The sequence below is a fragment of the Phodopus roborovskii genome, unplaced genomic scaffold (assembly GCF_943737965.1).
Source record: "Phodopus roborovskii unplaced genomic scaffold, PHOROB, whole genome shotgun sequence".
NCBI classification, from domain to species: domain Eukaryota; kingdom Metazoa; phylum Chordata; class Mammalia; order Rodentia; family Cricetidae; genus Phodopus; species Phodopus roborovskii.
The window spans coordinates 39,259,849-39,286,180 of record NW_026126480.1 but is presented as its reverse complement, the minus strand read 5'-3'; the positions used below and the strand labels follow the sequence as shown (position 1 = coordinate 39,286,180).

Below are 26,332 nucleotides of genomic sequence, written 5' to 3'. Positions count from 1 at the left end.
CAAATTCCTTACCATGCATGCCTAGCTTGCTTGACCTAGTAAATAGAAAGCTGTCACCAGACAAAGGCTGAACACATTTTTAATTTAAACTGAAAGAAAAATGCATGTGTTCGTGTTTGCTGCATTTGATCTTTCCTGGCTTTTGGCAGGGGCCCCGCACTGAGGCAACTGCTTTGCAAAGTTCTAAATAAAACAGAAAGGCCGCTCCCCTGGCTCTGCTCCACCTACATCTTGATGGAAGCACCAGAGGGCCCATGAGTCCAACCCATCTGGGCCCCAGACACTGGACGCAGTGGGCAGACCTCCCAGCTTTGCTCTCCCAAGGTCAGGCTGGGTGCCCTGGAAAGGCCGGCCCCTCTGATGTGCGCTTGCAGCAGATAGACACAATTTGATTCTAAGCACGGGCATCTTGCTTGGTGTTTGAACTTCTTTCATGCTTTCGATATGTTGGAAGATGGAAAGCACAGCGTACCCACCTGGAAGCTATCTGTGTGGCTAAGTAAGGCTCCAAAGAGAGGCCAGATCCATATATGCCACAAGGGGACCTGTACAGGATCTCCAGGGATGTATGAAAGTTGTGCACATACCAATAATGTGAAGACCCAAGAAAGTGAGGGAGCAGTATGGTGTGAGAACTCTCAAGTCATATGGACATTCACATATTGGCAGTGTCCAAGCCTCAAACAGCCATTCCTTTCCTGGTTTCATGGAACTAGGTGATAATTACAGATAGTGAGGAGACAGAAGTGGGTATGGGATTGGATCTGGCCCTGCCTCTTTCCAGCTCTTTGTGCTTCCACTTCCCCTCACAATGAATGAATACTTGGCATATATCACCGTACACTCTGCACATGCTCAGTAGGGACCACAGATTAGTGATGGTGGATCTGATTATGAAGAGGACACTCATGGTTCTGGGTCTCCTCCAACATTCACTGCCTATTCAGACCTCAGAACTGTTATCAGTTAGTTTATCAACTTGACACAGTCTAGATCCACCCACTTCTGCCTGGGATTGATGGCATGCATCACCCCACCTGGCTCCCTCTCTGCTCTTGACTATGGATGTGATTGGCTGCTAAAATTACCTTGGGCTGTCTTTAGTCCTATTAACAACTATTAATCACCAACTTCTGTATCTGACCTAAAATTCTTTTGGCTACCAGGTACAATCTTTAAAAAAATGTATTAATTAACTAACCAACTAATTAACTAACTAATTAGTATACCACCAGCTTCCACCAAACTAAAATCTAAGTATATCATCAATAGTATCTAAGGCCAACAGCAGAAGGGAATTCCACCCAGGAGTACAAAAGCCAAACTGGGAAGATTAACCAGGAAAAGACTGGACAGGGTAGAGTCCTCTCCATACCCAACAGCACTTTTCATCTGCTCCTCTCAGGCAGACAGCCTGGGAGACCTCATCTACAGAATGCATAAGCCCAGTGCTGTGGGCTTCAGGTAAGGGGCCACCTGAGCACTGGTCCACTTCTGAAGAGATGATGGAAAGACAGTAAGGTCTGCTGTGCAGAAGGCATAGAACAGTATGCTTTGATCAGAATATTAGAGAAGTAAGAGCCTTTTAGAAGATGCAGACATGCTAACAACAACATGAACTTATCCTTAAAGAAACAGAGGTGAGCTGGGAAGGTAGCAGGGGCTGCATCAATAGAAACCACTGGGTACTGGGGAGATGGTAAGACCTGTTCTTGATGGCCTAAAGGCCCAACAGTGTCCATTTATGTTCCCAAAAACCTGTACCAAAGGGACATGAACTACCATGGCACCCAGTCTGCTTCTTGCTTCTGTACATGCCCACAAAACCACATTCACCATCCACCAGGGACAAGCAGGGTCGCCTTGGGCAAGCTACTTCTTGCTGATTGTCATTTCTATACCTCTAAAACAAGGAAGCAGCAACTTCTATTCCTAGTTACTGGGGAGCTAACAATGGTGTGTGCATTACCTGCACTGTGCTTGGCACAGACATCCTTAGCCACTACCCTGATGCAGCCCCTCAATCCCCGGACCTTCCAGGGAACAGCTTCTCAATGCATTTAAGGATTAACCTGAAAGATCCTTCCCCCTTAAGAAACATAACATAGAACACATGCTAAGAACCTAAGCATTGTTTGGATCTTTTCTGACACACCTACACCATCTAAGTAGAAAGCAGAAGGCTAGACCAGGATGCAAGGACTACCAGATACCACAGATGCAAGGACATCAAAGACCCTACTATCTGGCCTTTGACAGCCTCTCCAGGTACAAAACTGGACCTTGCTGGAGAGATAAAACTCAGTCTGAACAAAGAAAGCTCTCTCCAGTGCCAGAACCATTTTGTTGATGCTGTTGATTACTCGACTTTTGACCACACCTCCCCCACACACCGTGTAGTCTCCTTATGGGCACCTGGGTATGTGTACAACCCACAGCAAAGCCATGCAACCAATTTTGTGAGTCCCACTGTCCAGACTCTTGTTAAGCTTTCTCAGAGATAAAGGAACCCTGCAGCTGTGGAGACTATACCTGTGGGAAGGCAGCCTGAGGGAGCCCTGCTCTAAACTCCAGAAGATGGAAGTCTTGTTCTTATTTTGGACCTAGGATAAGTGAGTTTGCAGTAGTTTGTACATTCTATAGGCTTAGACCAGGCCACTCCTGGGAGACCTGATTGACTACAGAGCTTGCATCTGTCCTGTTGTGCTCTGGCTCTCTTCCACACTTGACCCACAACAGTACAGATGCAAGGCCTTTTGGCATAGAGCAGAGACCCAGGGAAATCATTGTTGACTGATTACATGATGTATGAGAGCAACAGACCTTCCTTAGTTTGGCAAGCTCCAGATAAAAGTAGAATTGTCCATTCAGCAAGCCAAGATGGCCAAACAGGGTTGTATAACACCAGCAAATCCCAAGGGGAGATTTTTGATACAACTTGTAGGACTGAAAGCTCAGTCCTGCATACCCAATGTGACTGAATGAGGAGCCCACTGACATCAAGACCCATTTCAAAAGGACTGAAGCCAACTGGGAAAAGAAGCACACACACCAAAATCCAAGTATGAAGAAGTACTTTAATGGCTGAAACTCAAAGTCATTGTGCTCCTGGTTCCAGGATTCCTAAGAGGCATCTTTGGCCATCTCAGAAGCCAGGGTCACCCACCTATGGTCTCAGGGCGTCAACTTCATCTAGGTGCTGAGTTGGAGGAAAGTGTAAACTCGTCCAAGACCATGACTGTGAGGACCTCCCTCTCATCTATGCATCCAGTCAAATGCATTAGTTGCACAACTTGGGCTAAGGGAAGAGACAAACGTTGACTAAACAGGAAGAGCCCAAGCTTGTAAGAAAAAGCGCGCTGCATACATAGCATACGGAGGGTAGGGCTTCTGCCCATGCACCTGCAACATTACATTTGTTTTGCCTGCAGACTATCAAGGAGAATTCTGTCAGCAGGGGTGTTCCCTGAACAAGCAAAATGTCGGGGGAAAAAAGTCCCAGATGTCCTGCGTCACCAGCTTAGAGTTCTCATGTGTCATTCACTGGAGAGTTTTGAGGGAAACATGAAGTCAGGCTCCTGCCTCTGCCTATGGGTCGATCTCTTCAGGAATCACCGTAATCATAATGTCTTCATTGCCCCTGCGGACAACCATGTTCAGGGTGTTTTCCTTTTTAATGACATCACTGACATCATTGGCAGTGACCACCGACTGTCCATTGATGCTGATGATGACATCATTTTCTTTGAGCCCTCCACTGAAACACAAAGGAAAACATACTGGTAATATTTCTATTCTTCCCCAGTCATCAAGAAAGGCACCGCTTATAACCTGAAAGCCCAGAACACAGGGGTTTATGGGATATGATGCTGGACTCAAGCAGAAATGACTTCAACTGGAATATATGGTATTTCCTATCCAGACTTTTTTTTTTTTTTAAGGTCAAATCAACAATGTTCATTGAAGAAACTTCTTTGACATTTGTATGAACTATGATCATCTGTCCACAGATGGGGCATGGAAATGCCAGGTACTATGACCACAGCCAATTTGCTCATGAATGGCACTGTAATTCAGAAAGTGATCCCTCCAGGAATGTTGAATACCTCTATTCAGAGAAGCTTCTTTGTGTTGTGGCTGGAACTTTAGCTCATATATGGTAGGGTCACTGTGCTACCACAGGACCCCTCGTCCTAACATAAGTCTATAGACTTGCTCCACGAAGGGCCAGATGGGAAACAGCTCAGGCTTCACAGAGTATTTGGTCTCTGTGTCTTAGCTATTGAATTTTGCTGCTTCGGCATAAAAATTGTTCCAGACAAGATGTCATCTTGTCTGGGGACAGGGCTGTGGTCCAATTAAACATGTGTGTACATATGCATTTCAGAGAATTTACAGTATCACAAAGCAGTGTCATTTGGATGCTTTTTTTCAAACCATGAAAAAAAATGTAAAAACTTTTTTTTTCTCAGCTCTCAGGTCATTGTCGACAAGCAGGCATCAGGCCAGATCTGGCCCCAGGGCCTCATATCTGCAGCTTCAGTCCACACTGATTTAAAGATGTCATGGGGGTGCAGGTAACAAGCTTAACTTTTGGCTGAACTGTTTCTTTCACAATTTTCATGTTATTTGGATTGCTTTTCTATAGGTGCTGACACGTATGACATCACTAGTCACAAACATAGCTAGACAAGGCTCTAGGGAGGATGAATCCTGCTCCATGAAACATTCCCTATAGCCAGGCTTCCCGGGAACTCCCAGCAAGCCCACCAGTCAAGTGCCCTTCCTATATGGATGACCCCAGCAATGACTCAAAGCAAGAAAGCTCCTTCTATGGACAAGCCAACACAGTCAGAAGCCCTGGCTATTAGGAAACTGTGGGCTGACATGGTCATCTGAGCCAGCACATAAACACTGCTTCCTAACTCACAAGCCATATGGATAGTAGGAAAGAGGAAAGACTTCTCACTCACGCTTCTGCGGGGGTGTCAGGAATGACCTCAATGATATATGCTCCAGAGAGTACATCCGGGAAGTCTCGGTGGCGGTCCTTCAGCTCTTTGGCCTTGCTGCTTAGGAGAAAAAGCTCCCGTGTTAATATCAAGCACCCACAGCTTTTGGGTGCCAACACTCAGCTCTCACAAAACTCCCCTCTTATTCTCAGCTTCAAGACTTTGGATTTACTTGATCTCAGCACACACAGACACAGGCTTTGGCACAGCACAGCACATGTGAGGAGGTCTGAAGACAGCCTCAGTCATTGCCTTGTACTTTGGCACAGGGTCTCTCATGCCTGCTTCTGCACACACTGGGCTAGCTGGCCTGCGATGGAGATTCTCCTGCTGACCTCCAATCTTGACACAAATAGCACCGAACTACGGGCATGTACTTCTATGCCCGACTTTGCATGGGTCCTGGGGATTTCAACCTAGGTTCTCATATTACCATAGCAAGCACTTTATCCACTGAGCCATGTCCCCAGCCCCCAACTCTCCTTTAAAATGGCCTGCCTACTAGCATCAACAGTGGCTATGTAATAGCAGATGACTAGTTTAACCACCAGCACAAGACAGGTGCTGCTACAGCTGCTTGTCAGGCTGAGCTGTACCTGACGATACAATAGGCACACCCACCCACACTGTTAACCTCATCCTGAGCGAGAGTAAACTGAGAACTATAGGAGCTTGGGGACGCAACCCAGAAAGGTGACCCCATAGCCTAGCTTCCTCTCCCACCCACACTTCCATCTCTTCTGCTCCCCAGGACAACCAGTGTGATTTCAGTCTCAGCAAGCTTGGCAACACTAGGAAAAGTACCATTGTTCATAACCCGTATGGGGAGTCTTAATATTTTAACAACTGGGTAAAACGGTACTATCGACAGTACATCGGCTCTAGAGTGACTCAGACATGCTGGTCAATTCAGTTTCCTGTATCTCATGCAGGTTCCCCCAACACCTCCTCCCTCCCCAGCATGCCATGAGCTTGGCAACCCCAGGCAGCAACTTCCACACTCAGGAAAACAAGTCCATCAATCATCAGCACCCCGAGGCAGGGCCTGCCCGGGCATTCCTGCAGCCACACCCCGTGCTGCAGCATGCAGGGGAGGAGGGTGGTGCTCCAGGCTGGGGCACTGGAATGTGAGTTTCAACAGAACAAGTGGTGAGAGGCAGGCACGAGAGTGCGCAGGAGTGAGCCAGCCTTCCGCTGTTCGGGCCTGCCTTCGGGGAGGAGGGCAGAGTTCTCCAGGTGGCCAGAACACAACAGCGAAGAGGCCCAGGCCCGAAAGTCCCTCCCCTTCCCCAGTGAGACTTTTAAGCAGAAACTGAGTTATCTGAAGGAAAGAGTTTCCCATGAAGCCTTGTGATGCCCCAGGTAGACATTCCTATTTATATAATTGTGTGTCCTGTTTACCCACCTAGATGTGAGCGACATCATTCGGATACCAATATACTTCTTCTTGGTGACAGCTTTCCCTGGTGTGACAACAAAGGGGCAATAGGTCAGCCCAGTTGGTGGCAGTACTGGGACACAGGAGCCAGAGTCCCAACGCTCCAGTTTGTAGCATGAGCCAGAGGGGGGCACCCAAACACTTGGTTCAGCCCTGGCCTGGATTCCCATCTACAGTGGGACTTTAGAAATGTCTCTCACTTCAGAAACTGCCAAAAACTCGGGCACGACCTAACCCCTATAGGTATGTGGAATAAGACCCCCTTTGTTTAGTCTTCACCCTCCCACCCTGGTAACAGATACTGGCTCTGGACTCTTGAGAGGCCTGGTCTTAGGAACTGTCATCTTCCCCTTCCCCAAGTCCTCAGGGGCCAGCTAAGCCACGGGACTAAACCTGCAATACCTGGCCCTGGTTACCTTTGGCCTGTCTGTCGTGGGACTCTGTCAGGAACTTCTTTATCTTATCCGATGGGATTGCGAAGGAGATGCCTGCCGTCACCTTCAGTGTGTTAATTCCAATCACCTCGCCGTCCTGAAAAGCAAGCATGGCTCACTAAACAACCCAGGAAGGTCAGAGTCAGACATAGGCTGGAAGCGAGCAGAGAATCCTTATGACAGAAGTCTTTCAAAGGCGTTGCCGGCTGTGGGGCCTCACACCTGTAATCCCGGCATTCAAGAGCAGCTGAGATAGGATCGCTGTGAGACCCTGGCCAGCCTGAGCTCTGGTTTGGGACCTAGTTTCCAAAAACAAGAGTGAGAAGAGGGTGCTCTATCTTCACTGGTCATCGTACACTCTCCCCCACAGATGCGTACAATTAAAACAATAATAAAAAGGAAGAAAAAAGGCGCGTGGGCTGAGAAGATGACAAGGCGGTTAAAGTGCTTGCCATGCAAATGAGAGGACTGGGAATTGGGATCCCTGTGTATATGTTGGGTGTGTGTAGTGGCTTGCCTGTAATTCCAGCCTCAGAGGCAGAGGCGGGATCCCAAGGGAAAGCTGGCTAGTACCTGGCTGCAGTACCTGGCTATGGGTTCAACTGAGAGACCCTGCCCCACTGAATAAGGGGGAAAGTGAATGAGAAAGATCCTTCACCAGCCCTGAGCTTCAGACACAGATACATATGTGTACAGGCAACACACCCCCATCCACCCACACTTGTGGCCATACATGCAAGTAAATGATCATACATATAGACAACAGGGATATTACTTTGGCCACGTCTGAGAATCAGGAGGGCTGGAAGAAGGCCTGGGGATAACAAGGTGGGAGACATTAGGGTACTGTGTAGTGTCAGCCACACTTGGCTTTGGGATGACAGACACAAGCTCTAGGTAGGAACTTAATGATTGTCTTGTTGCATGTACAGATGATCTCAAAATTCACAATGTTTGCTATTTTCACAGGAACAATACTTCTGGAATCTCTGAGTTGCTAAGGTGATCATTTGCCCTTCCTTGCTCTCCTTTTCCAATGATGTAATGATAGATGCCAAGTTGAGCCTTGACTCTCAGGCTCTACTCCCAACAGCCACCCCAGTGTAAGTATGGTGGGGACAAGTGAGGATGTGGCTCTTCCCTGAGAAGTTTCTGGTGACCTAACGATGTGTAAAGACAAGGATTCTAGGAACATTCAGCATACATTGCTGCTGGTGTACTTTGTACATATCAGTTCCAGACACCAAGGGACCCAGCAGGAGGTATCATTGGGTGGCCTCGATTTTATACTCCCAAGCTCTGGCATTCTGTGACCTTCAATTTTATGCTGAGCTATTAAAGACTAGGTTAAATGAGATCTCTGTGAGCAAACGGATGGTTCCCCGTCATACCCACAGGCATTCAGGGAGGGTTCTGGCATGGAGACAAGCCAGGCCAGCTCATCCCCTCTCAGCCACCCTCGAGGCTGAAGGCACCTTTCTGCAGCTGGCAGCACTGCAAGGACCTTCAGTCCCCTTTCTGCCTACAACTTCATGGCATCCACCTGTGGCCTGAAACACAAGAGTGTCCTCTGGCCTTGCTGCTTCCTGAAAGGGCTGGTGGGGTAAGGTGCAAAGATACAGCACACACACACACACACACAGCTCACTGTAAAGTTAATTACATCATGTGCTCTGACAAGCGCACGTCCAAAGAGAAAGCAAAGAAAGTAACATGCCCACAGATGAAACAAACACAGCACAGGTACTGAAAGGCCTTACCAGGTTTACTAACGGGCCTCCGGAGTTTCCATACTGAAATAAAACCAAGAGGGAAAGGTCAGACCTGCTTCATGTCACCATTTAGCCAATGTCTCTGCCCAGCGTGTTTCAAAGCACTGTGCTGAAGCAACTGGCAGGGCTCTTCCCAAGATTTGTCTCTGCTCACCTAATATTCAGCTTAGAAAAATGATCTTGACCGTTTTCACAAAGCTTTGGATGTGCCATAGTGGGATTATTTACCTCCACGCCCACTCTGAGCACCTAGCCCGCTTTCACCTCCTCCTCCTCGGATGACACTGGCTATCCACTTGCTTCAGGACTGCATAGTTCAACTCTGTTTAGCCCCAAGTGGGATACCACCATCAACACCACGACCACCACCACCACCACCCATACACACCCCAGTAGGACTACACTCTATGTGGTTTATTCTAGTTCCGAGAAGTCATGCAGAATACAAGTAAGTTTGAGAAGAATAACTAGCTTCCTCTGGCAAAAACTTGTCTCCACCCCAACAGGCAGAGGGAGCGAAGGACTCACATTGATGATGGCATCTGTCTGAATATAGTCCATATCGGAGTTCCGGAGCCCCAGCTCTTTGCCGCCTCGCTGGGTAGTGCTGACAATCCCGGTGGTGACTGTGTTTTGAAGTGAAAAGGGGCTTCCGATGGCTACCACAAACTCTCCCGGCCGCAGCTCAGAGGAACGACCAAGCAGCAGGACTGGCAGCTTTCCCTGCAAGCACAAAGGTGGTCATTGCCACATTGCTGCTTAGCAAACTGGATAGTGCAAATAAAGGGGGCACAGAGCAGTCCGGGCTCTAGGGGCTGAGCTTGGGGCTGAGCTAGGCACAAAGCCCCTGCATAATCCACACTCCACAGGCCATTAGAGAGCCAATGAAACAGAAGATACTCACAGCAAGGGAAATGGGAAGAAGTGATAGACCATTTCTAGGTCTCACATCTTGGAGCCAGACAGAGGACAAGGGGAGACAACTTAAGCTTAAGATGGTCTTAGAGATCAAAGTCTCAGATGGGGGATCCTGAGCCTCAGCAGAAGCAAGGAACCAGGGGCCTACTTTCCTACATGCATAGCTTCCTGAGGCCTGGAGGAACTCTGAAGGCAGGGACTCACAATGACTTCCATGTGCACTCCAGTGGTGGTGAGGCACAGAGATGAGCAGAGATGCCAGCAGCATCCAGCACCCAAGTGTTGGACTGTCTCTCATGTCTATCCTGGGAAGGTCCCTATGCTCCCAGCCTAGGCAAGCTGAGGATTCAGCTGAAGAAGTCCCATCCCCCATGCCCTCTAGAGAATGGGCAGAATCATGAGCCCTAAATAACTCCTCATAACAAGATAGGACCCTCTGAGGGCCCTGGAGGTTGATGGGCTGGGGGAAATGGCTTCTTTCCTTCACTAGCAAGGCCCCAGGCCCTGCTTTCTTCCTCCCACATAGTCCAGCAATCCTGGGTGCTGCTCACAGAGTTCAGTAAGAGCTAGTCCTGGCTTCCTTCTAAGGGAAACTCTTTATATTCATTCACCTTGAAAAGTAATAAGCTAAAGATGATAGATAGACAGATACATACATACATACATACATACATACATACATACATACATACATAGGCAGATAGGTAGACAGATACCCAGTGTGGGTGGAGATGGGATGGACAGAGACCAGTGACCATAGCAACATTTCTACAGAGAGAACTGAGCTGCTGATGAGCTGGGACAATTGTTAAGCAGATAAGGGAGTCTCCACGAACCTGGGTGACTTGAGACAGAACACAGCACCACACACACACACACAGAGAGAGAGAGAGAGAGAGAGAGAGAGAGAGAGAGAGAGAGAGAGAGAGAGAGAGAGAGAGAGAGATCAATACTGGGTAAGAAAACTCATGTAGAAGGTGCAGATTCTCACCAGCTAGGACCCTGAGAAGCCACACCTCCTGACTCTGAGATACCACCCCACCCCACAGAGCACCAGTCATCTGCAGCATAGGCTGAGGCCAGGCTGTCAAACCAAAATTCTGCATGAGCTTCCAAGCATGAGCTCCTCATCTGAGAAGCGGGAATAAGACTGTCCACCATTCTCGCTGGTCTCCTGTGAGAACCGAATGGCAGGAGCCTGACTGGCTCTCTGGAAGCCGCTGGCTTGGCTGCTGTATCAGCTGTGCATCAGCTATTTACCAGTATTCAAGCCCCTGAAAATTGAATGAAGGATTCCAGCAACTGTGCTGTGACAAGCTAGCATATGTCACCTTTCCAGACACAGTTCCACCCTGTCTTTGACCCTTTCACTTTAAGGTCACCTGAGGCCAGAGCCTATGGCATTCCCCAAACAGACCCACTCAGCATCCAATGGCATGTAGCAAGATCAGCGCGACGTGTTTACCCTGGGTGGGCGCCAACCATCCCTGCCAGCAAGCTCTGCCAAGAATGACCTCAGCAATCACAGCAGGGTGAGGCAGAGTCTGGCTGCCTATGTGTGTTCGGCCACACTGGAGGAGGCCCACCAGGACAGCTCTGTTCCTTTGGGGCCCAGGGCTGGCTGAAAGTCCTGTCTTGGAGGCTTCAGGGATAACTGTGAAGGGCAGGCAAGAAGGGTGGCCAGGGCCAGCAGCCTGGACATCCGAGGAAGCAGAGCTACACAGATAGAGTCAAGCTTAACTTGGAACAGTGGGCCTGGCTACCTAGTGGGGACTCTATCAGGTGTGAGGTAAGATCCACTGTGAGAGTCAGTCAGCATTTGGCTTGTGCCATGCCCCAGCCACTGCTTCTGCCTGCTAGGAGTGCCAGATGCAGGCTTTAAGCCTCAGGACCCTTAGACAGCAGGGACCTAATGTCAATTCTGTATAGCACTTCTGTTCCAGAGTCCAAGCTCAAGCCCACAGGATGCTGGGAAAGAGACTTCTACAGTGGAAGAAGATAGAGGCCTCTACATTATAGAGCACTCAGAGGACATGCCAGGCTCAAGATCCAATGGACTTATCCACTGTCACCAAGATGACCATGGGCTTGAACAAGGGGAATACCAATGATGAGGCCCCATAGAAATGCCCATGTGATCACCCTGTCACACCTGCCCAGGTGGGCAATCCCAATGACCATGTCTCTTTAAATATATGTTCTAAATCATGAAGGTGATTGTAAACACAATAATAAACAGGCAGACACATAATGGCAGGGTAAGGAAAAGGGATATCATAGTCCAAATCCTCAATTTATATGAAAGGGATGAACCTTTCCCTGCTAGATGACCAAGTTCTTACAGGGCACTCTGATGACTTGGGACATAACAACCCACCACACCATTTTACAGATATGGAAACTGAGGCTCAGGACGGAGGCGCTTCTCTCAGCCATGAGAAGTCTGGCTAAGCTGGAGAACCAGCTTCCATTCCCAAAAGGCAGGAATTCTAATTGCTGAACTCCAATTATAGGCAGAAATCCTTACAAGGGGGGAGGGGGAGGGGGGAGGTGGTGCCAAGATGGCTCCCAGGCCAGGCTCTGTGAGATTTACTGCTCCATGAGGTCAAGCCGCCTTAAGGGGCCCTTTTGGCCCTTGCTCCCCACAGGTGCAGGCTGGCTGTGAGCCGCAGGCTCTTAGCCTTATTCCCATCCAAATGGGGCTGTTCTCAGCCACATCCTCACCCAGGCCTGTCTGCTCAGTAGCTATGCCTTTGCTGGCCAAATTCCTGCTCAGTAATTGAGCTTTTAATTCTATCCCTGTCTAGACAGCCACACTCTTGGGGGAGACATAGGAGATGAAATGTACATGGCTAGAAGGCATAGCCAGGCTGCAGCCTTGACCTTCAGGCACTCTGCCACACTTCAGGGTCCCTGTTCTATGTTCACAGGCTGCTTCCCATGTGTCCACATCAAAGCTGTCTCCAAGCTCCTGGCTGCAGACGCTCTGTCTAGGGTTCCCTTTGAAGCAGCCCCAGCCACAGGCTATCCAAGAGACCAGCTCCTCTCCTGACAGGCACTTCCCACACATACCCCCATCCCACATCTCAATACTCTCCTAAAAAGTAAACAGGACAAATATCCATCCTGATAAGTTGCAAAGGCTGAGAGGAAGAAAGGGACCCATTGCTGCCTTGGCCTCACTGCTGGGGAGGCATGAACACGCAACTTGTGGGAATAATAAAGTCATAAGATGGAAAAACAGAGCTCCAAGACTCCATATCATGAAGCGAAGAAGGAGCCAGGAGCCTCTAACAGGACGGTCAGCAGCTTACACTGGGCCAAAACTTAAGTCCTTCTAGGATATGGGACATTGTACAAGTGAGTCTCTCACTATGAATTTTTACCAAGCTGGAGAGAAACAGTAGCCTAAGAGGCCAGCAGAAGAGAAGGGTATGAAACAGGAAGATGTATAACCGCCATATCTTCAGGGTACTGCCTGATGATGCTAAATGGTATCCTCAGTGTCACTAAGAAAGTAACCAAGGAAAGAGAAGAATTCCTGGGAGCTGGGAAAATAGCTTAGGCAGGCAGCCAGGTGACCTGAGTTATACTCCTAGAAACCTCATAGAATGCCACATGAGGTGCCACACATCTGTAATCCCAACACTCCTTCTTCAAGATGGGAGACAGAAACAGGAGATGCAGTTCATGGACCATTAGCCAGGATAATTATATGCAGGGCAGTGGCAGAAACAAGAGGGATCTTCAACAAGGTGGAAGACAAGAACTGACACCATAAAGTTGTCCTCTAATCTCCGTGCACACACCTGTATACATATGCATAGGCACATGCACATGTGCATGTACACACACACTAATAATAATAATAATGATGATGATGAACCTATAATTCCCAAATTATAGGCACACTATCACCTGAGTAGTAGGAGAATGTGCTCAAGAGAGTGTCAGTGGCCCTGAACATAGACTCCAAACTTTCCACGTCCACACAAATTATTAATACCTGACTGGATGCTATTGGTAGGTCAAGGGCTTGTCCACAGCATGGATTTAGAAGGTTCCTCCTAGCTAGGTAAATTATAGCCATCACACAAACAGGCCTACGAGCTTTGCTTTCAGGACACACTGCCCACCTGAGAGGGAACAGTCTCAACAAATTGTCTTCCCAGTGCCTGGCATAAGACTTCAGAACCAATATATCCAGTCCAGCTCTCCAGACTGCCTGTCTGATGGGCAGAATATGGATGTAGGGTAGACGGGAATGGATCTATACCCTTGCTGTAGGCAACTGGGCACAGAATAGTCTATAATGCCTAGCATAGAGCAACATTGCAAAGATCTGTGCCTGTCTCACATGTAAAGAGGAGAAAATTCAATCCAAAATGGACACAGCCATGTGTCTAAAGCCAGCCTTGTACCAGATCTGAGAAAAAGGAGAAGCACTTTGTGAGGTGAGCTAGGAGTGGGCTTGTCCACTGTGCCCAGGCTTTGAAAGCTGAAGGACAACATTAAGAATCAGAAGCATTGTCCTCTCTATTCCATCAACTTCAGCAAGCTCATGGTCAAAGACAGCCACCACCACTCCAGACATTACACAAAGACAAGATGCCTCATACCAACATGACAAAGAGGGCCAGTAAGATGGCTCATTGGGGAAAAGGGAACTTCCACCAAGCCTGAAAATTTGAGTTCTATCCCTGGGAAAGGTTCCACAAGCTCTGGGCTGCAACACACATCTCAGCTGAGTCTAGATGCAAGTGACTGAGTAGAGCCAGATGGACCAGCCAACACAAGCAGAGCTGCCCTTGCTTGTTATCCCACAGTATCTTCTGGGGCATCTCTCTTACCCTCAGCCCTGGTACCCTTGGCCTTGGCTTAAAGGCATATGTACTGTAGGTTTCATTAGTGAACAGAGCATGAAACCTAACTGCCAGAACTCCTCAGGGCAGGAAAGATAAGCCTGTGCTAAGTGACACTCCATGGTGACAGCTGCTCTTCTAGGACTCATGGTCAAGAATCTAGGGCTTGATGGTCCAACATCAAACAAATTGGTGGTGAAGAGAAAATTAGGCAAACATGTTTACATGCACACACGTTTCCCAATATGTTCCATGCCTACTGGAGAAGCAGACATCTGGGTATAGTCTGAGTCCTGGATATTTAAAAGTTATTTTACTTATCTCTCCTTCCTCCTTTCTATGGGCTCTGAAATCACACTGATCATTAGGCTTGTGTGCCAAGCACCTTCACCTACTAAGCCACCTCTCTGGTTCTGGGTTCTATATTAACCCAGTCTGTTACTTGATTGATTGCCTCCTCCAAAAATAAGGGAGCTGAGTCTAGTCAGTTGTGATGAGAGGACTCTTTCCAGATGTGGCTGTTGCTGAAAATTCCATTAGCAGCAGTTAAATGGAGAAAATCAAGAAGGTAATGGGGACCTTAAATTGCAAACAACTCCCAATGAGATCTCAAGATCCTGGCCTACATCTGAAGCATTAAGAGGAGAGATGTCTGGAAACCATGAGGTGGTGGTATAGCCAGTCATCCTCCCTCAAGGACGGCAAAAAGCCAGGCCCATTCACTAGTTCCGCAGCTACTACCAGCTCACTCACCTCATTCCCTGAAGCCTGAACAATAAAATGAACCAATGAAGCTGAAATGAAGGGGAAGTTGCCAATTTTTTTTAAGCCTAATGAGCCAATTCAATCACTTCAACAGGTTCTTTGGTCACAAAAATATTTTTCCTGCTGAGTCTGCAGTTTCACTGTGTTTGCCAGCTGCCCGACACACTCCTGTTTAGGGATGGGCCTTGCAGGCTGGGCCTCTTGTTGGCTGAAGTTTTCTTCAAAGGCTAATGTTGCAGCCACTGGCTGCAACTCAACTGAGTGATTCAACATGCCTTCTGGAAACAGTTATGTCAACCTTTCATTTTCTTTAAAACTATGCAGTGGGGGGAACTGTGCATTCCCCACACCCAGAAGAGGAAAGCAGAAGAGGCTAGGAAGTTGGGAGATGGGGGATGTACCACCTAAGAACGTGCCTAAAGGCAAGTAAGTGTTCCAGACTGGGTGAGGAGAGATGCAGCACGTGACTAGCAGGGGTGATAGAACCATGGACTGAGCACTAGGTGAGCCAAAGCTTTGTTCAGGGCCAGCGATAGCATCTGCAGGGCAATGTGAAATAAAACATGATCCCTTGTTAGAGGCTCTTTCCTTTTCTCTACATACTCTCCCCGTATCTTAATGGTTTGTATTTGCTTTGGTCCTTGAAGAACAAAGAAATCCCCAGATTGGCAAGTGCAGACACCCAATTGGCCTTATAACCCAGCACTTTGCCACACAGTTATGTAACCTGCACACTGTACCAACTGGGGTAGAGAAAAAAGCCTGGCATCTCTCCGTTCCAAAGCCCAACCCATAAATGAAGGGTGATTTCATGGGCTTTGGCATTACCACCTCTATGTTGGGTACCCAGAACAGAGTAGCTTTCTTTGCCCAGTGACCCACAGGACATGCCATTAGTCTGTCACTCCAAGCCTTGTTTAACTTGCTGCCCTAAGATCTGTGAAGTGTGACAGTAACCCCAATACCCGTGTCTCTTCTAAGAATAGGATGTTTTCCAGGCATGAAATATAGTTACAATGACTACACAGACAAAGTGGGACAGACAGGGTCAGGGATCTCTGTAGCAGGGTACTGGGAATACCAGGACCTATCCTAAGGAGGAAGAATTACTTGAGCCAAGGCTCCAAGCCCACATAGCATACATCATTGTTCCATTGAGTATCTAAGACAAGATACAAATTTAAAGATCAAATTAAGACAACAGTTTCAGAGCATAGGACCCTTCTGAGACCAGGGCTTATAAATGCACAGATCACATGTCCATAGTCACCTGCCAAGTGAATCAAGAGTGAGATGCTTAGAATTTATATTAAAGAGTATAACCTTGACAGAGTCAAGGATGGCTGCTATGGTGAATGGGGGGTGGGGTGAGACTAAGGAGCTGAGAGGCCAGGGCAAAGAAGGACCTGCTACATAGGCACTGAGACCACCAATGTATCCACTCATAAGATGGGTGTCACTGTGTCACCAGTATCCGTTTCCCCATGTGACATGTTAGCGATGTCTAGGAATGCAGGACACATGAGAAGTTGGTTGGAAAGGAATGGGAGAAGTGAGAGGGGGAGGGGGAGACAGGAGGAGAAAGAGAATGCAGGATGCAAGAGAAGAGAAAGAATGCAAACAAAGAAAGTGTAATCTCCTTCCTCCTCACTGTTTATGAACAGCACCATAATATTTAGTCTCCTGTAGATATACCAAGAAATGTTTGCCACTTCAAATGTCCTCTTGCTCCATTTTGAACCACAACATGTCAACAGCTCTATATGGGAGCCAGCAGCCAGAGGCTTTACATTCTGTGGTACCCACGGGAGAGGAAACAGGGTGTTGGTCAAGTCTTCTCCATATATCAGCCCCTTTGACCACTGCTGCTGCAGTGTCAAATCATGGCAGATGCAAATGAAAGATCTTAAAAGATCCATTAGGTTCTTGGGAGTGAAGGGGAAAGTACTAATAATATTAGCTAAGGCCTAGCATTTCAGCCATGGTAACTGACTTGAAATGTCTTGGTTTGGAATTATCTATAAAGTGATTTTGCTGAGATTTCAGTGCCATGTTTGACAAGCATCTTTTCAATCAGTGTGTTTATTAGAACAATCATCCTCAATGCACCACAAGGTCTTACCTCTCCCTTACCACAGAAAGAGGTCTGGAGAGTTCAGACACCAGTTAGGGAACAGTGTCCTATGATCATATAAGTAAGAATTCTTTTTTTGAGAGCCTCTCAGGAAATTGACCGAATAGGAATTCCCAGAAGAGGAGCAGGAGAGCCAACCAACCAAGGCCACTAAGAAGCAGAGACAATACAAAGAGATAACAGCTAACTAGAAACACTGGCCTTGTGTTCTAGACGTTATCAGAAACTCACTAGAAAATGATTGACACGTACCAAGATTCAGAAGAGGAGAATTAGCAGCTTTACCCATCATCTCCCACCTGTCCCCTCGGCTGGCTCAAGGGATCCCATCTCAGCTGGACTGTCCCTTCTGCAGATGCGCTCCTCACCTACACCATCTACGGAAGCCTTCCAGCCTCCAGAAGATTTTTGTCCTTCTTTCCTTTGTCTCCTTCGCTGCCAACCATCCCACTCCTGTCTCAAACACTAATCTTCATCTCCATGGCCTGGGCCACTATTGCCACATGCACAAACCTAACAGTTCTTAAAGCTGGATAGCACTTTGTAAATCATCTTGTAATTCTCATAAATTCCTTTTTACCGATACCACAGAAATGGACAGACCTCCTCTCTACTCAGTCTGGCAAAACCAAAGCTTCATTTTCACAGAGGCAAACTCCTCCCAAAAGAAATTCAGCTTTACTGTCTCCACTTCTTCTGGTCCCTTGGGTCTCACCTAGCTTGGTGCTTATAAACACATTCTTCCCACACACTTCCTGTTCCCTCAGAATGGGGGAGGGGGGGCTATCTGCCACTAGCATTAGCTGTGAAGTCCTGGAAAGCAAATGTCTGGCTTCATTTGCCCTATGGTCTCCAGGCCAAGTGTGCAACTCCTTTGGTACAGAATGAAAGCAGCCACAGACTCTATGTAAATGAACAGGCATGGCTGTGTTCTGATAAAACTTTATTTACAAAACAGATGGAGGGTCAGATACAGACTAGAGGCTACAGACAGCCAATCTAGGCTCTAATACGTGGTCATGCTCACAACGATCAGATAGACACCCACCCACCCCCACTGTCTCCCCTACCCTAGGTGAGATGGACAGGAGACATTCCCAGTGACTTGAGATTTGCTTTGCCTGGACCTCACTATTCTCCCTCTAACTCCCTGCAAAGAACGCCAACGTGAAAAAAAAGGCATTGCCATATTAAGAGAAAAATGGAGCCAAAGAATTTCCTCAACCATCAACGAAGTTCTTGAATCGGGGCCAGAGAACACAAAGGGCTCTGCTTCTGAGCTTGGGGAAGTGAAATATTTTCACATGCCAAAATGAACTACAGTCAGAACAATAAGGAGCCATGCCGCCATTCACTTCTGGGCAGAGGGCCGGCCCTGCAGAACAGAATCTACCTTCCACAACCCTTGTCTGCCCTTCTTTCCTCATGAAATGCTGATGCTCACCACCACTTAAAAAAGGTAAATATCAATCCAGTAACAGGAGCCCCGTCATATCAACAGGCTCTGTGGCATCTTTGGCACCTGCAACAGAAGCCCTCCTCTTTTCTAGACAGAAGACCAAGGGAAAGAGCAGCAGGGGGAAGCACAGAAAAGCATCCAAAATGGAAAGACACAGAAGCCAGCTAGGGAGGTTCCGGGGCAGCGCGTGTCTACTCCAGACTCCAGTTTACTTTGTGGGAAGCGTGAGAGCATCCAGGGGATGCACAGGCTTTGCTATCTGATTTGCTTTTGGAAGAGCCCAGGGGCTTAGTCAGCATCCTCAGACAATCAGGTTGCCTGAGGAGAACCCGTGTGAGTCTCAACCAGCTCCAAGCCACCCCGCCTCCCTGGCTCCTGCCTCATCCCCAGAGACTGCTGAGGCCTTCGTCACTCAGAACACCAGGGGCTGACTCTCCACACGCAGGGCCAAAGATTGTGAGTTTTAAATATGAGTGCCCAGGTCCCCACACCCCTCATGTGACCCTGTTCTGAACTACCCCAATCCCCACACCCCTCAAGTGACCCTGCTCTGAACCCCATGATCAAGCATCAGCCTTCAGACCCTGTCAGCAGACTCAGCAGTAAGAGGACCCTCAGCAAACAAAGCAAACCAGCACCCAGTGACTAAGCTTCAGCCACTTCAAGCAGGTCTGTGGGATGGGTGGGTCAAAGGTGGCCGGGCACCGTTGTAGACCTTGCGGGGAGGAAGAAACCACCTCAAGCCTGGATAGATGCTGTGTTCAAATATTTACCTGGTGGTTGGCGTCAGGGAAAAGAAACCACAGGAAGTTTCATTGCCTCATCAGCATTCTGAGGTACCAAGCCCACAGGTTCAGTGTAGCCCTGGCACAAGCTATCTCCAGCCAAACTCCAAAACCAGGAGATGGATGGAGGCAAGAGTGTGCATCAGCCTGCTGCATAGTTCTCATCCGAACCTGATTCTGAAGAGCTAAGTACTAGCCCGTGGTGTCTCTCTTAATCCATCACACTTGGGAGTTGGGGGCCTGGCTTTTCTCCGAGCAGATGCTGTTGTCATAGTTAAGGTTACTATGGCTGTGATAAAACACCATGACCAAAAAACAAGATGAGGAGGAAAGGGTTTATTTGGCTTACAACTCCACATCACTGTTCATCATCAAAGGAAGACAAGATGGGAACTCTAAGAGGACAAAAACCTGGAATAGGAGCTGATGCAGACCCCATGGAGGGGTGCTACATACTGGTTCACTCCCCCTGGGTTGCTCAGCCTGCTATCTTATAGAATCCAGGACCACCAGCCCAGGGATGGCTCTACCCAGGATGGGGTGGCCCTCCCCCATCAGTCACTAATTAAGAAAATGCCTTACAACTGGATCTTATGGAGGCATTTCCTTAATTAAGATTCCCTCCTTCCAGATGACACTAGCTTGTGTGTTGAGTTAACATAAGACTAGCCAGCACAGCTGTCCAACACCCATGACCTGAAGGCCAAATAAAATGTGTTCCTCATGCTCAGGCAGAAGAAAGCTGAGTCTGAAAACAGAGTTGGGGAAATGGCTCAGTCAGTAAAGTGCTTGCTATGCAAGCATGAGGACTCCAGTTCAATCCACTGAACCTACAAAAAAGCTGGGCAGAGAGGTGCGCACCTATGATCCCAGCACTGGAGAGACAGAGGTAAGAGGATCCTTGGAGCTTGCTGGCCAGCCAGTCTAACCAAATCAATAAGTGGGGCTTCAGCAAGAACACAGTTAAGAAAACAACTGACATCAACCTCTAGCCTAAAACGCAGAGACACACAGACACACAGACACACACACATACACAGGGGTGGGGAGGGACAGAGAAATCAAAATCCAGTGAAGCCAGGCACAGAGTTACATGCCTGAATCTTAGGTATTTGGGAAGCTGAACCAGGAAGATCACTTGAGCCCAGTAGTTTAAGGCTATCCTGAGCAACATATTAAGCACACACACACACACACACACATACACACACCCCAAGACAATGGAAAATTAATTTATAAATTGCATCAGATTTCTATTTAAATGAGGAAGGACAGCAAGTCCCGAATGTATGGAGTTTAGAGTCTTGCCCCTCCCATGATGGAGGATGTTAAGGAACCCAGATGTCGGGAACTACGTTATGCAATGAGTCAGACGAGGGATGCCCCTGGGGTCTAAAGCAGGATGTGATTAAATACCTGAAAGCCAAGGGAAGGCCAGAGAAAGAGAGAGAATGTTCTAACTCCCAAGGGTCCTGAGGAGGATGAGGGAAGGGGCTCCAGATCAAGTCAGGTGACCAAGAAGTCCAGGACTCTCTGAAAGAAAGGAACCTACAGAGGGTTTGCATGGGCTGGGCAGGACAGTGTCCAAAGGCATGAGCACAGCTGGAAAACCAGCTGTGTGACAAAGGTACTTTCCCTTTTACCTTAACACTTGCCGGTATTTCTACCCACGCCCCGCTCCTGAAGACGCCTGACTGGCTCACTTCTTATGTTTCCCTCCATCTCTTTTGGCTCTATCCTCTTTAAATGCTAGGGGGAGGGGGATAAGGCAAAAATGAAAAACCTGCCTTTGAATACAAATTAAAAATATTCTGTACACATGGCCGGTGGCTCCTGTTAAACACATTTGAAAGCAGTATCCCAAAATGAACTAGTTTGCCCTCAAAGCTGCTTTCCATTGAAATGCTGACATGTGTGATTCTCACCCCCCCCCCCACCTCCAGACCAACATTGATCCCATGATCCCACTGAGGATCCTTAGTGTCATCTCTGGGACAGGAGCATCCCCTGAGGCTAGGGAACCCTCTCTCCTCTAAGGGATGGATCTGTAGCCCAGCCCTCAAGGCCCACAAAAGGGTTTCCACATGTGAGCTTCCCCTAAGCCCTTTAGGGTCTCAAAATGCAGCACACAGAGAGGATGCACATGTGTCGGCTCAGCAGAGAGAAACAGAAGAGTCTTTTGGTCACAAGCCCAGAAACCTCTCTGGCAACTGCAAGCCAAGCAGCTTCAAGCCCTTAGAGATGTGAGGCACACTCTGAGTGGGAGGAGGTGAAGGAGCTGGGGTGGAGCCTGCGCTGTAGCAGTGACCTTACACACGGTCCCTTCTGTGAGCAGCATGCAACAACAGTTTGCAATTTTAAGGGGCAGCATGTGTTCGCCCTACTTGGGCGATGAGGGTTGAAGCACGGTGGCTCCCAGCCACTCCCCGGCTCTCCTATGGTGGAGGAGCAGATTCGCCGAAAGAAAGGATGGCTCGTGCTCTCAGACAAAAAAGGGAGATGCATATCAAGAGGACAATGACATCAGATGTCAATTACACCTTCCATTTCATGAAACACATGTTCAAAAGGAGCAATTTCAGTATGAGTCACGGAGAACCCTTCAAGCAAACTCACAGTGTGATGAGAAACTGGGCCCAGATGACCAGTCCTTGAATTAGTCACTAGGCTTATGCATGTGGTGCGTGGTCCCACACCAGCTTCTCTGGGCCATTCTTAAATGGCTCTGGGGAGGCCCAATCATATTCTCACACGACAAAACACCCTTGGGAGTGATGTTCCTGCCTGAAGCCCAGGCTGACCTTGAACTTGATGTTTAGCAGCAGCCGTCCTGAAGCTTCTGATCTTCACATCCTCCACTTCCTCAAATGCTGGGACTGTAGGTATGCCCCGCTACACCCTCAATCCTAGGCTGTCTTCTCCGACCTCCCCTGACCTGTTCTTTTGTTGCTGCCTAAGAGGACACAATACCAAGCAAGCTCCTCTCCCGTCTACTGCCCACCACACCTTGATCACATCACACACTAATGGGTAAATTCTGCAGGAATTCAATTCACCTGGTGGCCAGTTCCTTCCCAATCAAGGTTTGTTAACAAGCCAGGCCAGACTCTTTCCATAAATAACTCTCATCAAAACAAGCACAAATACAAGAAGGCGGGGAGTGGGGTGGGGGTGTTAGTCGGCAGAAATCAGGCTTTGATGTGGGTGTCTGCAGTGTAATAGCCTTTCACTTCCAATTCCATTTTCCAAAGCTACGTCAGTTCAATTTTACATTTCCAAACATCCTTGTGTGTAGGGGGGTGAGGGGTGCAGCACATGTCAAACATCAGGCTTCTGGCTAAAAAGCTAGACTCCTAGGGACTGCCTGCAACCCTTCACACAGCAACTCTGTAGAGAAATTTTACATTTTGCCTGGCCATGCCAGACGCGACACGAGGCTCCTGTCTCCATATTGGCTCAAAATCAGAAAAGAATATCCCTGGGCTGGAAGCAGTCACATGGTATGCACCCACGCATTCCAAACATGAAATTACTTGAGGAGACAGCTCACACACCACACAGGCCAGAGCCCTGCCTGCAGATGGCCAGGAGGCTCCCAATGTTGGCTGTCTTCCACGAATTCAATGGATCTGAAGGTACTAGCATGTGACCACCGACTGTGCTATTCTGGCCAACCTCCTTCCGGTGCTAACGCCACATTCTAGACACCTTGCTAGCAGCATTCCTAAATGGAGATGTGCCAACCTATTTAAGGTTGTGCTATTCTATCCCATGTAAAGGCCAGGCTCTGTCCCATGGAGTTGGGTACCTGGAATCTGAAGCCCAGGGGTGACAAGGAGCAGGTGTGTTCTCAGAGCTTTCTTCTTTTCTAAAATGGGAATAACACAGCTACCCTGTGTATTAGAGAACGGTTAAATGTGAAGGCTCAGCCTGCTCCATTATCTTGGTACAAATAAACACTTTTAGAAAGTTAAACTGTAGATAGAAATTCCACAGTAACCTAGCAGAAATAACACACAACTGTGGCAACTGTGACCTCACTAAAGACCAGGCATCCACATGGGCACAGAGCCATTATCTACTACAGCCTTCAGTCCTGGCCTCACCACACAGCTAGGTGTAGGGGTGAATGTCTGGTCCTGTGGTTTTTCTGATAGAATGCCTGATACTGTTTTTAAAAAGATAAAAAAGACCCAGCATCCTACTGCCCCAACAATACACTGAGCTGTCTACCCAACAGCCAGATCACATAGTAGGACTTCACACCTAGCTGACTTCACAGTTAACAGTCAGATGAGAAGCAAGCAAGAGCATCACAAGAAGATGCTATTCTTCATTAGCTACTCAGTGGGAGTGTCTTTTACTGCACCAACCACAAAATCCCCACTGACCCTCCTACCTTCTATCTAAAGAATTTTTTTTATTAAATTTTATATTTTTTTTTCTTACCTTCCCACCAGCCCACCCTGAAGTCCACTCCTCCTCACCAGTAAGGGCTCTCATGAGGAGTCAACAAAGTCTGATACAATAGGTTGGGACAGGGCCAAGCCCCTTTCCCATGCACTAAGGCTGAGCATGGCATCCCACCATGGGGAATGGGCTCTAACAAGCTAGTTTATGCACCAGGGTTAGATCCTGGTCCTAATGCCAGGGGCCCCTTTGATAGTCTAAGCTTCACAACTGTCTCCCACATACGGAGGACCTAGTTAGGTCTGCTGGAGTCTCCCACTGTCGGTCTAGAGTTCATGACTTTCCATGAGCTTGGTTCAGCTGTCTCTGTAGATTTCTCCATCATAATCTTGCCCTCCTGTGCTCATATATTCCCTCTCTTCCACTAGCTCGAAGCTAGGCCTGATTCTTGGATGTGGATCCCTGCATCAGGTTTCATCAATTACTGAACGAAGGCTCTATAATGATAGTCGGGGTATTCGCCAATCTGATTACAGGGGAAGGCAAGTTCGGGTACCCTCTCCACTATTGTCAGCAGTCTTAATAGCTGGGGTCCTATGACCCAGCTAAGGACATTTCTAAGGACAGCAAGAAAGCAGAAACTGCAGCCTCACCACACATGCAAACTGAGATCTCCACCACCATGTGATTTACATGAAGTGGAGTGGGAATTTTTGCTGGTGATCCAGTAAGAACTGGATTTGGTTTCAGGTATGAAGACTTCGCTAAACAAGGGTGGGAGATTGGCTCAATTGGTGATAGAGTGTTTGCCTAACTCTCACAAAGTTCTGGTTTGATCCACAATACTGTCATAAACCTGCCCTGGTCATACATGCCCATAACCCTCACATATGGAAGGTAGAGGCAGGGAGTCAAAGGTTCAAAGCCACCTATGAGTTATAAAATATGTTTGAAGGCAACCTGGGCTACATGAACAAGAGTAACTGCTTTTCTTTTCCTTTGATTAAAAACAAAAAAAGTTGCCAAGCATGGTGGCACATGCCTTTAATCGAAGCACTCAGGAGGTTGAGCCAGGTGAAACTCTGTGAGTTTGAGGCCAGCCTGGTCTACAAAGTCCAAGACAGAACACTACACAGAGACACCCTGTCTCAAAAATCACACTTAAAAATAATAAACTAATTAAATGATAAGTTAATTAATCCAGGTAGGACTAGAAGTAGAATCTGAGCTATAAACACCCCAACCCACAAAGCAATTTCATAAAGCATTTTTCAAGTTGAGTTCATTTTTACTGCGTCTTAGTTTTATACCCTGGTCCTACCTCAAAGTTACCTGCTTATAGAAAATTATAATTTGGGCAAACATTGCAACTGAAGAATGGATAAAGAAAATGTGGTATATTTACACAATGAAGTACTACTCAGTGGTTAAAAAAAATAAAAGACATAGACATCTTGAAATGTGCAGGCAAATGGAGGGAACTCAAAAAAAAAACATCCTGAGTGAGGCAACCCAGAAAGACAAACACTATGTCCTCATTCATAAGTGACTATCAGACATAAAGCAAAGGATAAACAGCCTACAGTCCACAACCCCAGAGAAACTAGGTAACAAGGAGGGCCCTAAGAGTCATTCAAGGATCCCCCAGGAAAGAGAAATAGACAAGCTCTCCTGAATAAAATCAGGATGGGGAAGATGGAAGAGGATGGGGGAAGGGAAGAAGGAAGAGAACATGAAGAAACAGGAAGGTCAAGTTGGGGGGAAGGACAGAGAGGGAGAGCAAGGAAAGAGATGTCTTGATAGAGGGAACCATTTTGGGGTTAGTGAGAAACATGGCACTAGGGAAAGTCCCAGGAATCCACAAGGATGACCCAACTAAAACTCTAAGCAATAGTGGAGAGGGTCCCTAAACTGGCCTTCCCCTATAATCAGATTGATGACTACCTTAATTGTCAGCATAGAACCTTTATCCATTAACTGATGGAAGCAGATGCAAAGAGATCCACAGCTAGGCAATGGGCTGAGTCAAAGAGAGAGAAGAGAGACAATATAACAAAGGAGTCAAAACCATGATGGAGAAGCCCACAGAAACAGTGAGCTAGTGGGAGCTCACTGACTCCGGACTGACAGCTGGGGAACCTGCATAGGACAAACTAGACCCTCTGAACATGGGTAAACAGTTGGGTGGCTTGGGCAATGGGACAAGGATTTATCCCTAGTGCATGAACTGGCTTTTTGGAGCCCGTTCCCTATGGAGGAATACCTAGCTCAGCTTAGATACAGGGGTGAGAGCCTTGGTCCTCAATGTGACAGACTTTGTTGACACCCCATGGAAGGCCTCAC

At 47.7% G+C, this 26,332-nt stretch overlaps 1 protein-coding gene across 1 annotated transcript in view; it reads right to left on the bottom strand.

The window, feature by feature from the left end:
- Nucleotides 1–3,057: 3,057 nt before the first annotated feature.
- The window catches only part of Htra1 (HtrA serine peptidase 1), a 50,955-nt gene continuing 27,680 nt past the window's right edge, over nucleotides 3,058–26,332 (bottom strand). The window contains exons 4-9 of the mRNA XM_051193170.1: nucleotides 9,185–9,379; nucleotides 8,645–8,677; nucleotides 6,867–6,981; nucleotides 6,418–6,475; nucleotides 4,974–5,069; nucleotides 3,058–3,757 (exon numbers count right to left, since the gene is read on the bottom strand). Of these exons, the coding sequence (XP_051049127.1) occupies nucleotides 3,589–3,757; nucleotides 4,974–5,069; nucleotides 6,418–6,475; nucleotides 6,867–6,981; nucleotides 8,645–8,677; nucleotides 9,185–9,379 (666 nt within the window). The 3' untranslated portion in view covers nucleotides 3,058–3,588. The remainder of the gene's footprint in view (nucleotides 3,758–4,973; nucleotides 5,070–6,417; nucleotides 6,476–6,866; nucleotides 6,982–8,644; nucleotides 8,678–9,184; nucleotides 9,380–26,332) is intronic.